At 42.9% G+C, this 12322-nt stretch overlaps 1 protein-coding gene across 3 annotated transcripts in view; it reads left to right on the top strand.

The window, feature by feature from the left end:
• The first annotated feature begins 10859 nt into the window (after positions 1–10859).
• LOC120823871 (roundabout homolog 2) overlaps positions 10860–12322 on the top strand; it is a 41697-nt gene continuing 40234 nt past the window's right edge. For all 3 annotated transcript variants that reach the window (XM_040184315.2, XM_040184325.2, XM_040184306.2), the window contains exon 1: positions 10860–11528. In XM_040184315.2, the coding sequence (XP_040040249.2) occupies positions 11477–11528 (52 nt within the window). In that variant the 5' untranslated portion in view covers positions 10860–11476. The remainder of the gene's footprint in view (positions 11529–12322) is intronic.

Genomic DNA, 12322 nt, shown 5'->3' with positions numbered 1-12322 from the left:
GAAGTTGGGGACCATAAAACCCAAACCGTGAAAGGGAAACGGCCTTTCAAGCTGTGGGTAACTGAAACGTCTGGTGGTACTGATTGAATTCTTAAATTGATAGAGGACTTAACATTTCTCATTTCATGTCCGGGGGTCTTGCAGAGGCTTTTATTTAATGCCTTGGACCCGCTCTGCTCGAAAAATGGTTGAATTTCATTACATTTCGGTCACTTTGAAGTCATCATCAAGGTGATTGGGAGGATCATATGTGTTGATGGGGGTTTTAATTTGACTATTAGCCAGGCAAAGATTATTTCATCTATTTCATCTGCAATCATCAAAATAAAGAAAAATTCACCTGGAATAACTCTCAAATACACTTAGTCTCATATAAATTTAATGCCAACTCCATTACCATGCCTTACCTGACATATTACAAAGTCTAATTCAGGGCAGGATCAAGAGTCACAGGTAGAAGTCTCTCAGGAACGCACTGTGCGGCCACTTAAACAAGAGAACGGGAGCTTTGCGGGATTTTACATTGTAATGCAAGTCTGCTGTTCCGGCTCGGCTCAAAATAAATGGGTCGTTGGGTGAAATATTAATGCAGGTGGGTCGATGTGTTGTATTTTTTTTGCAATGTAATAAATTTCTTATATGATATTTTCAGATTTTACACCTTTTTCCAGATAAGGATTAAAATAAAATACTGGATGTCTTAATATAGGAAATACATATATGATTAAAGGGTCATCAACTTTGTTTAAGGGGAAATTAGTGTATAATGACATGAATAATGGAGTGCAGTAAAATTCGGTTACTGGGTACTATGGCAGGAAAGTAGGGAAAATATGGTAGAAGTGTACATTTTGCTATCAAGTTTTTCATATATAACATTTTGAATTAAAGATGTATTTGCAAATACAATCCTCTGGAAATTACAAAATAAACTCTTTTGCAGCAGATCTGAAAATTAAACCGTGTGCACTCTTTTCTGTCAGGTCAAGGGTCAGGTCACATCCTCCAGTTAATCATGGTCAAGTCAAGTCAAGTCAAGTCAAGTCATTTTATTTTGTATAGCCCAGAATCGCAAATTACAAATTTGCCTCAGAGGGCTTTACAGTCTGTACACATACGACATCCTCTGCCCCGAAACCCACCATCGGCACAGGAAAAACTCCCCAAAAAATGAAAAAACCCTTACAAGAGGGAAAAAAGGGAAGAAACCTTAGGGAGAACGTCAGAGGAGGGATCCCACTCCCGGGATGGACAGACTACAATGGATGCCATGTGTACAGAATGAACAATGTATAATACATGCAATTCCTATGACAGAAATGATTCAAGTAATTGTGAGTAGTAAGCCAGGCGCACAGCAGGACCACTGCAGAGGCAACCACCATCAGATAGAACCACCATCCACAGAATCCTGTGGGGAGGGAGAGCACAGAGATTTTAGGAGAGGGTAATGTCGGTTTATGAGTAAAGTAATATGATTAATATCTAAAATAATGATGATGATGGCAGCAGCAGGCGTCAGCATGGCCACGGTAGGTGTCAGGACCAGGGTCCCGAAGGAACCACGATCTATGGAGACCTGATAGGGGCGAAAGCACAAAAAAAAAACTCCCGGAAAGAAGCTGAATTAGTCATGTGCATTAATAAAACTTGAATTATGGTAGAAAGAGAGCGTGAGAGAGGAGCTCGGTGTGTCCTAAGAATTCCCCCGGCATTCTAAGCCTATAGCAGCTTAACTAAGGGCTGGTCCGGACTAACCTGAGCCAGCCCTAACTATAGGCAGAATCAAAGAGGAACGTTTTAAGTTTTACTTTAAAAGAGCTAACCGAATCTGCCCCCCGGACTGAAAGTGGAACCTGGTTCCACAAAAGAGGAGCTTGATAACTGAAGGCTCTGGCCCCCAGCCTACTTTTTAAAACCATAGGAACAACAAGTAACCCAGCATCTATGGAGCGCAGTTGCCTTGTAGGGCAATACGGTGTTACAAGCTCTTGAAGATACAACGGTGCCTCACCAGCAAGTGCCTTGTAGGTGAGGAGAAGTACCTTAAAATCTATTCTTGATTTGCAGAGCTCAAGCAGAGCTCTGAAGAAATTGCAAAAACGTTGAACGTTTCTTCCTGTTGTTTCTTTTCATTGTACAGTATTAATTATTGAAGTGCAATGCATCTGCACAGCTTGCACGTTCAAGCCTCTCTGACTTGGTTCCGCATTGAATGCGCTAAATCTCTGGCAGGTCAGGTATATTTTTAAAAATTCATTCAGCAAAAATGTTACACACTGCTCCACCACCTGGCCTTTCTTGCAAATGTGCACATGATTTACAACTACACGAAAGCGATAAGAAATGTTCTTCGATATTTCTGTGACTTGTGACACTTTTAGCAGCTATCTATATGAGGAAAAACACTCCCTGAAGCCTCCCTGAATACACTCATTGTGAAAGTTCATGGCGATGATGCTATCTCGCTGCCAGCTGGATGGAGATGAGCGTAGCCTTGACAGTCTACCTCCAGATAGCGTGACTAGACTTCTTTGTGGAGACCATTTCCTACTTGTGGCACTGTGCTCCATTGTGTTGTACAGTCTGTGAAGACGTCGGCATGATGGATTACTGTTATTTATAGTTGAGAGAGTTCAAGCGCTTCTCTTTATTCCTTTGTGCCATCTAGTGGTCGACACCTGAAGCATCGCTTCTCTCTGCTTTTCTCATTGTGTTTCTAAGGTGCTGCCGATAAAAACAGGTTGAACGGGTCAGCGGTCCCTACAGGGGATAATTCAGAATGACAGACACCCACCCTCACTGGTGCTCGTGCACTTGTTGGCAGCTGTAGTCTCCTCTCTTAACCTGCGTGACTGTGGACTGAGGGAGGAAACACCTTGGGGAAATACTTGCAACGTCTTTTAGAAAAAAGGCCACATCAGGGAATCAAAACCTTGCAGTTATTTTCAATTAAGAGGTTCTCAATGTAAGAAATTGATGCTGAGGTGGTTGGATCTTATATTCATGTTATGAGGCATTGACCGTTTCTTTTTGACGCTTTTAAAAAGAAAATCCAGCCATAATTTTAGATTTCTAAACCCTGCCGATTAAACCCAAAACCAACAATGTCTCTCACACATTACATCTGTGCCATCCAGCTCCAAGAGGTTTTGTTCCCACAGAAAACCATGGAGGGTGAGAAGCTCAGCAATTCGCGAGGAGCTCGGAGTAGAGCCGCTGCTCCTTTGCGTCGAAAGGAGCCAGTTGAGGAGGTTTGGGCATCTGGTGAGGATTACCCCTGGGCGCCTCCCTAGGGAGGTGTTCCAGGCACGGCCAGCTGGGAAGAGGCCCCGGGGAAGACCCAGGACTAGGTGGAGAGGTTATATTTCTGCACTGGCCTGGGAACGCCTTGGGATCCCCCAGTCAGAGCTGGTAGATGTGGCCCGGGAAAGGGAAGTTTGGGGTCCCCTGCTGGAGCTGTTGCCCCTGCGACCCGACCCCGGATAAGCGGTTGAAAATGGATGGATGGATGGATGGATGGAGAAAACCATGGAAGCCAAGTACTCACAGTGTGTGACCTCAGTAATTCGGTCCACCTTCAGAGAAAATAATGGTGCAGAATGAAATTGGTGATCAGAATTTAAATTGGACAGACCTTGTGCAACGGGGCCTCGTCTCTATTAAGAGCCCCATTATTTGCCAATATTTGCTCAATTGTGGCCGATTTTCTCCGTTGGCTCCACCTTAGAAAATGTGTTGAAAAACAATTATGTTTTCAAAAAATGCTGAAGAGGTCAAAACCAAATTGTTATCATACAATATCACAATAATGTTCTTAAACACTACGAGACTCAGCGCACATTGAAAGTAGGTGGCTTGTGGCTGTGTGAAGTGGTGCTTTGTCTTGGCTGGAAACAGCACATGCTTTTGTGAAAAAAAATGTATGAAATGAGGAACAACAGTGTTTTGATCTGATGCAAGAGAGTAGAGTGTAGCAAAGAGCCGCCTTGGCTCTTGGCTGCACGAGGTGAACATTTCACGAGGTGAACATTTCACCTCGTGCAGATAAGTATCCAACATGTAGTGTCAGTAAAGTGCCCAAATAAGCACAAACTGTGCTCAAGCTGTGGTTGTTTGAAATACTCATAGTTACATATCTTTCAATGTTAAGCTACTTGATGTTAAGCTACATTGATGTTTTTCAGTCCAAACCATTTTATCTCAAAAAGATTTGAGCAATTATGGGGATGGAAAAATGTAACTAACACTGCATCTGTTGGAATTCCGTGCACATCACGGTTAAATTTGTGTACCAAATTTGGTAACACATTGTCAACATTTTTGTGAAACAGCATTTTTTTGTTTCTGATAGTTTCCTGATAGAGATACACAAACTCCCCTCACCACGTTGCCATTTAATTTGAAAAGCAAGAATGAAGGTCACGTTAATGTTTTTTTGGAAGGATGTGAGCGATTAGGAAGCTTGACATTTGGATGAATGACGTCAAAAACCCTACACCAAATCTGAGCTAACGTCGTTAAACTTCACCGACCTCTTCCATAAATCATGTCTCTTGGTGAACACAGCGGACGGGCCTGAAGCTTTTATTTCATCCTGCATGTGGCGTCTCCTCCATAAAACAAGAGCAAGTTAGAGTTAAAAAAAAAAAAAGCCAAAGAAGTAAAAGCATCAATCATTTCTTCCGGTGAAGTGCCTGCATATCATTTAAATGAAATGTCCTCTCTGAAAATATCAAAGTTTATAGGTGACAAGAGTCCTCACTGTGAAATCAGAGTTATTAGTTTTCTGTTGACATGGACTGCCTCCTTCCTGCGCTTTCATCAAAAATGTGCGACTCACAATGACACGCTCGTATCGTGCTGCAGACTCGCAGCGGAGCGCCGGGACAGCCAGGCTGCTAAATTATCTCAGAGGCCACGTGTGTGTGTGTGTGTGTGTGTGTGTGCACCGTGTTTGGTGGGATCAGCCTCCTGTCATTTGTCACTCTTTGCCTTCATTACAGAAAGGAGATTAGATTTGGAACATGACCTTGGCTTTTTTGTTGCGTTGGGTTTATTTCCCCAGGAGGAGGTAATGCAATTCTGCTCGTGCAGCACAAAAACACTTATGACCCAATCAATGAACGGCTCTCCCTGAGTTTGAAACTGCTATTACAACAATCATTTTTAGTCAGTTGTAAACATCAATCTTTGCAGGAGATCACTAGCTGCAACATCCTCGTCCTGTTTCTCTTCAGAGTGATTCGGATTTAATTCCTAATTGCCAATTTGCTTCACGCCGGCGTTGCATGCGTTTTATGCTCTCTCCGTTCATGCTGCGTGGGACTGTTTTAGTAGCTCAGAACAACTGAAAAACAACTGTTATGTGAGGACTTTTATCTTCATACATCCAGAGACTAGAACCAAGGTCTCTGGTTGTTTTCTGCAACTGGATGAGGATTTACAGACAACAACGGGAGGAGGACAAGATGTTCGAGACCAATCCCTGCTGAGCCTCGCCGTCATTGTATGTCTCTGCAAGACTCTTTCTTCTCAGCAGGACGCTCTGACTCGTCCTCACGCCATGGGTTTCATTTAAAGGCAGGCGACAACAAACTGAGAGAGATAATCCAAAGAAAAGGAAAGCATATGGGTAAAAATATGTTTTGGTGTTTATGTTGATTAAACTTGATATTTAAAGGATTCAACACCTTTAAAGAGGCGCAACTGGTCATCGTAAAAACAGACATGTATTCCAGATATTGGGCCGGTATTTCCTGCTTGATTTCGGGTTACTTATCAGGTTTGTTTCTTATACTTGTGTGACTTTATCTGCACTCCCTTGTGTCTGTGCCGGTTCGTCTTATTGGTTTTCCTGTGCTTATTAGCTGTTCGTTACTTGTTTATGTCCTTGTGTTTAATTGAAAAATGTTGAGTATCTTTTGACCTTTTCATTTTCTTTGACCTGACACTGGCCTCCGTTGAAGACCTTTTCATCGAGTCTTGTTATTGAGTCCTTTGTCGGCTGGTATCAGTGTGCTTTTGATCGATTGATAGCAGAGAGATGCATGAGAGACCAAATTGTGTCTCTCACAGCTGCCAGTTGTGAATTAAAACAAGCACAATACAAACATTTATGACTCAAAACTGACTAATTGTATATAGCTTTGCGTTTAAATGTTGTAAATGTTTTTCTGTGGTGGAAAATAGTGAATAATGCCCTTGTGAGAAATCAAAAGTATCTTGAGCTGGTTCGTGATAAAGTATTTATCACAGACTAGCATATTGAAAAATAACAAAGGAATACACAAAATCCTCAAACACAAGCCGTAAGCACAGACAGGAGTTCAATGACTCAATTCAGCTGAAAAGGGACAGAGTGTTCCTTCTCCCTTACCGCAGCAGGAAGAGCTGACAAAGCTTCTCGGTGTAAAGAGAAGCTTTTAATACCCATCGGAGCTCCAAACTGCAGGACAAGGAAGGAGGAGCAGAAAGCATATAGGACAACACCGTATGAGGGAAAGGGAGCAGAAAGCACAAAACTGTGCAGCAATGAGGCCCTTTGAAACATATTCATGATCTTGAGTGTTTCAAAACGGATGAAAGCCAGTCGCAGGTACCAGATGAACCCACACAGACAGCTTGCGTGTAAACGATCTGAATTCCTATATGTGTAAAATATTTTGGAGTCTTGTATGCCGTTGAAGAAGCTTTCAGACACTGAATGGCTGTATTATATCCCAGGAGAGATGTGTAGTTAAGACATCGGACCAGCAGAGGACTCTCATGAGCTTCGACTGTGATCGGCCATCACTTCCAAAACTGAGTGAATCCTAAAAGTGATCCATTTTTCTTCTTCGTGTCATCTCAAATAATCCTTTCATAAGCACAAGGTCACTGGAGGAGATGAAACCTGCACATGTTACATATGAGGGTAAAACCTGGACTGTTTCGGTGCAATACCAGTCTTATATTCTCCTTATATAAACATCAGACCAGACTTGTGATGTAATGCTGCAGAAAAGATAATGGGCTCTCAAGAACAAGTGGCAATTACATGAAAGATCTGTCTGTAGTGAGCAATCAGTGGCTGAAGATGAGGAAACTGAGAGGCCTTTTTTTGTTCTTCATTTCTGCACGATGTTATGGATCTCGTCTCATCCAATGTTTCACAAAAAAAGTTATTTTTCAATTCCCATAAAATGTATTTTTGACTGAAACTAAACAGATCTATCAACACTTATACTTTGTTAAATCATCAAGCCTTGATAAAATGAGAGAGGGTTGATGATTATTACATTATATGTCATTTAGCTGACGCTTTTATGTCTTGCTCAGGGACACTTCAACATGGGACATGGAGCAACCGGGCTTTGAACCACCTACCTTGAGGTTCCTGCCGCATCCTCTGTACTCCGAGCGCCACCGTCAAATAAAGTAATTTCAAGATGTGGATTTGCATGCATACATAAGTGTTACGGTGTGGTTTCATTTCCTGTTTTATTTTGTAGTTTTCTGCTTCTTGTCTCCCTGGGTAACTTCACTTCCTGCCTTGTCCTGTCATTGTCTGTGATTGTCTGATTGTTTCCACCTGTGTCCAATCACCTGCACCTCCCTAGTGTATTTAAGCGGTGCGTGTCTCCTGTCACTGGTCGCGTCATTGTTTGTCGTCCTGGATGTTCCTCGTCCCTGTCTATCGTCCTGGATGTTCGTTAGTTCTTGCCTGACGTTTTTCCGGTTTATCGGATGCAGCAGGAGTCTGGGCTCCTCCAGGCCTCTTCCAGCTCTCTGCACTGATCAGCGCAACCGCCATTTAGGAGCCTGACTGTACGGGGCCAGTGTCTGCTGGCAGGGGTCCCACAAAAAAAAGAACAGAAAAGCTAAGCTTTTAAGCTAAATGTTGCAATGAAACTATAGCTGCTCACCTTTGCGCTCCTTTTGCATTCAATGTAAATTACTTTCTGCTGTTGCCTCTCCGCTGCTATGGCCTATAAATAAACTCCCCGGCCCTCCTGGCTATCTGAAGGTCCTTTGCACTTACTCACATAAACACACATACACACGCACACACGTATGCACACCAGAGGGAAACAAAAGCCTCACTCATGTGACTAATGAATTTGCTGACAAGGTGTGTTAGCAGGTCAACAGCTCAGACCCTCAACCATGTAAAGAAGCTCAATTAGAAGCTGACGTATGACAGGACAAGATTCTTTTTGAAACTTTTTTTTTTTGTTTAATAATTGGTGCAACTGGTGCTGTGAGAGTGAAGCATTATGCAGTTTGTCTTAATGAGGTGGAGCCAGACGGTGATCAGAGACACATAAGGTCAGAGCTGGGGGGGGCGAGAGGCCAACAGCTGAATCTTGCATTCTTCTCTAGAGTCCGACAGACTGCCACATCCCACCATCTGTACCTCCCCTGTACTGTCAACAAACACACACACACACACACACACACACACACACACACACACACAAAGACACACTCGCCTACCTACAACAAGCAGAAATAATACATTGAAAACTGAACCAAATCATGTAAAGATGTTTAAACTTTTAGGAAGAAAAGAAAAATGATATTTGACCGTTTGATAAAGCCAGGCGAGCTGTGTCCAGCATACATGCTAAGCTAAGCTAACTTTTCCATGACACCAGCTCCACATTTAATGGGGTGACTTCCATTTCCTCAACTAACTTGCAGATAGAAAGCAAATACCAAGACTTTCCATCGAAGAAGAACGAAAGCCGTTGTTGTTTTGACAAATAACCTGAAATCAGTTTGGAATTCTTTCCCAAAATGTCCTGCTATTCATTTAACATCTGAACAAATACCCTTTATTCTCTTCTGAGTATACTGTGAATTAAAAGCTCTCTCAATTGTGAGGATTTTATTTATCAATTAATGAAACCTAGTTCACTTGTATTTAATGGTCATATCTCAAGTTTGAGTTCACAGTCTAACATTACAAATGGACCTTTAAAAGAGGAAAGAAATTTAAAGTTAGAGTGCTATTTTGAAACGTAGGAACAGAGAACCGGCCAGCACAGTGATTAAGTGATATTAGAGTGTCTGTCGAGGACTTCTCTGAGGTGAACAGTGGAAGTTGAAAAACAACCCATTGCCATCTAACACCTCTGAGACTCCACTTTTGAGACACCCCTATTTTATGCCTTGGAAGCCTTTGTGGCCCCTAATAAGCTACACACTTCCACCGAAGCCGAGATTGGAGCCATTGTGGGGCCCCTCTTTGTGACAGACATCTGGAATCCTCTTCTGTTGCCCAATTTCCAGTCCCATTCAAGACGGACAAAGGAGAGCGGGCGGCGGGCCGTCCAAAAGTCACTCTCCATCATGTTGGGCTCTCGCAGCTTGACACGGAGACAATGAGGTGGAGGGACAAGGAGCACGGAGGAGCCGCTCCGCTCTGCGCTGGAGGAGGGGCGGCCAGTGAAACGGAGATCATACCCCCCCCCGAGGGATGCCGTGTTCGTCCGCAGGAGGCGGACGGAGGCCCGTCCACCAAAAGGCCAGATTGTGGAGGGAGGGGGTGGCTGTGAATCGACAGCTGCTTGATAAATCAGGTGGGGGGGGCGCCAAACAACTGCAACTGGCAGCGCGCACGCTCTCCAAGGTCGTCATCAGGAGCAGAGATGGTGCTGATGACGCTAACAGGGCGACGATGGTTGCGTGGAGTTGTGGATTTTGGCAGTGCGTTATTTATTATCAATAGATTTCATTTTAAAACCTCACGCATTTGCCTGAAATTAGGGAAAACAGAGGATCTCACAATCTAGTGTGAATATTTATCTTTGTGATTGTTCATATAACAACATAATAATCATGCTGAAAAAGAGGAAAATGTTTCACACTTGCAGGCTCGAGGTGCGCAGGGAAGATATCAGGAGGATGTAAAAGCAGTGTTGAAAGTGTTATGCGCAAGATAAGTGTTAAAAATATACAGGAGCAATATTTCAACCAACAAGAAGGCAACTATAACAATTCCAGTGGGCGGATCACACTGACGAGAGATAATCAGGTTGTGAAGGGAAAGAACACAACTAAGTAACATCTGAATAATAAGACGTTCTATCATCTCACTTACATCATTGTTTGGATTTCTTTTAATTTAACATGATGCAAATAAACATTTAAGTAAAAACCAACTTGTGACTCCTTGACATAGTTTATGGTTTTGAGGTTTCAATTAAAAATGGCCTATAATGTCAAGATACAATTGTATTGGCATAGCTTTTCTGTGCAGTGAATAGATGGACGTTGGGAATCCTGTTCCGCTCTCAGGTTAAACTGAACATGTGTCCACTAACAAGTGAACGGCTTATTCCTTGTTGCTAAAAGTTGCTGATTGATTAATGACGAGACGTCATATTGTGGCCTAAGAACCAAGTTACACGAGCACACAAAATATGTTGTTTTATTGGAATAAAATATGCTCAGATTCTGATATCAAAATGCAAATACGTATATGTCTTTGTTTGTCATTGGTGCATAATTTGACTATGGAGTTTAAAGGCATTTTATATGATTTCATCGGGACTTTAAGGACACGTTTATACAAGTCTAAACCTTAAACATACAATCCGCTACCTGTAAAATCCAAGGCTCATCTCTGCGCCTATAACTTCAAAAATCACACTGACCCAGAAATAACTCTCTCCGTTTCTCTGTATCTCGTTCCAGCGTGAGGACTTTCTCCTCCTATGGCTCGAGATTTGCAACACACACACACACACACACACACACACACACACACACACACACACACACACACACACACACACACACACGCGGTCACGGGCACGAGTGCGCACACGCGCGTCCACGCAGCGCAGATGGCGTCGCTGTCCCTTTAAAACACTCTCTCCTGGAGCTTGGCGTGGTTTCGTTGCGGATAGCAGGCAGTGCGGACGCAGCTCGGCTCGGCTCGGCATGTGCAGCGCTCCATCTCAACCGCAAACTGCGCCCGATCCAAGCGCACAGAGCCGGGGGGGTTATTGTATCCGTGACCGGGCTGTATACATTAGTTAGACCCCTTGTTTTGTTTTTGTTTTCAGCAGCAGCGGGGCGTCTTGGAAAGAAGTCGGTGTGTGCGTGCGTGCGTGTGTTTATGCATGTGTGTGCGTGCGCCTGTGTGTGTTTGTGTTTATGCACGTGTGTGTGTGCGTGTGAGAGAGAGAGTGAGTGTAACCATCCGGGGAGGAAGAAGTGCTGCTGCTGAGTTTTGTTGCTGGTTCTGCGGTGCTGATGATGATCCTGCTGTTGTCATGGCTCTCTTGGAGTGACATGAAAGTTTTTTTATTTTTTTTTATTATTATTTGATCCAATTGAATATTCCAGTTGAGGCTCCGACTCCTTAAACTGCTTTTGGTATTTTAAAGCAATCGGGGTAATTTTCTTTTTCTCCCTGACTGGAGGTTTTTGATTCGACTGCCTGTGAACTGTTGAGAGGCTGCCGGCTCTGGAGAGTGTGGAGATGAACTTTGGAAATTTACTTGTGACTGTCTCATTCATCGCCATCGCATCAGGTAGGTGATGTGTTTTTAAAGCCCCCCCACCTCTCTCTCTCCCACGCACAAGACATTTACACACATTTACACACAAGCCCATATGGCGCCTCCTGTGTTTAACTTGTTGGGTTTTCAGTCCCTCCAGATGGACATAAAGGTTGTGTTTATTTCTAAAAATAATAAACACATTGCAAAGTGGAAATCTCACCACAATTCATTCATGTTGTGTTCAAATGCCGAGCAGATGCACATTTTTACCACCCCTGAGCACCCAGGTGGTCTCCCAGGGGGGTCCATTAGGCAGCAGCCGAGGTCAAATGTGAAGCCATTTGACTCTCACTAGTCTGACAAGCCTCCAGCCTCCCAGAAAATTGGTTTTGAGAATGCACACATATGATTATAAAATGCTTTTGAAAAGCTCATTTTGATTACCTTAGAGAGCGGGATTATACATTTTTGACCATTGGTTTGATCACAGATTACGTTTCTGAACCATCATCTAAACTCTAAAATAAAAGCAGGGCTCAGAAAAACAATTTATGAGAGTATGTTTCTTTCACTGCTGTATTATTAGAGCCGCACTCATTGTGTATGTTTGAAACCCACACAAATATCAATATTTGAGAACAAATCTGAGAAAATATATATATTTGCTTTTGTTTATTTATTAACGCACCAACGCATGTAGTAAAAATTATAATTTCCTTTTCAAAAGCACTCAGTGTGTTTGTTTAGCCCTGATGATACAATATAATGTTTTATGTTGTAGTGAAACACACTGAATGTAAAATATAACCGTGTTTGTTCACAAG

Source organism: Gasterosteus aculeatus, chromosome 1, assembly GCF_964276395.1.
Source record: "Gasterosteus aculeatus chromosome 1, fGasAcu3.hap1.1, whole genome shotgun sequence".
Classification (NCBI taxonomy): Eukaryota; Metazoa; Chordata; class Actinopteri; order Perciformes; family Gasterosteidae; genus Gasterosteus; species Gasterosteus aculeatus.
This window is presented reverse-complemented; position numbering and strand designations above follow the sequence as displayed.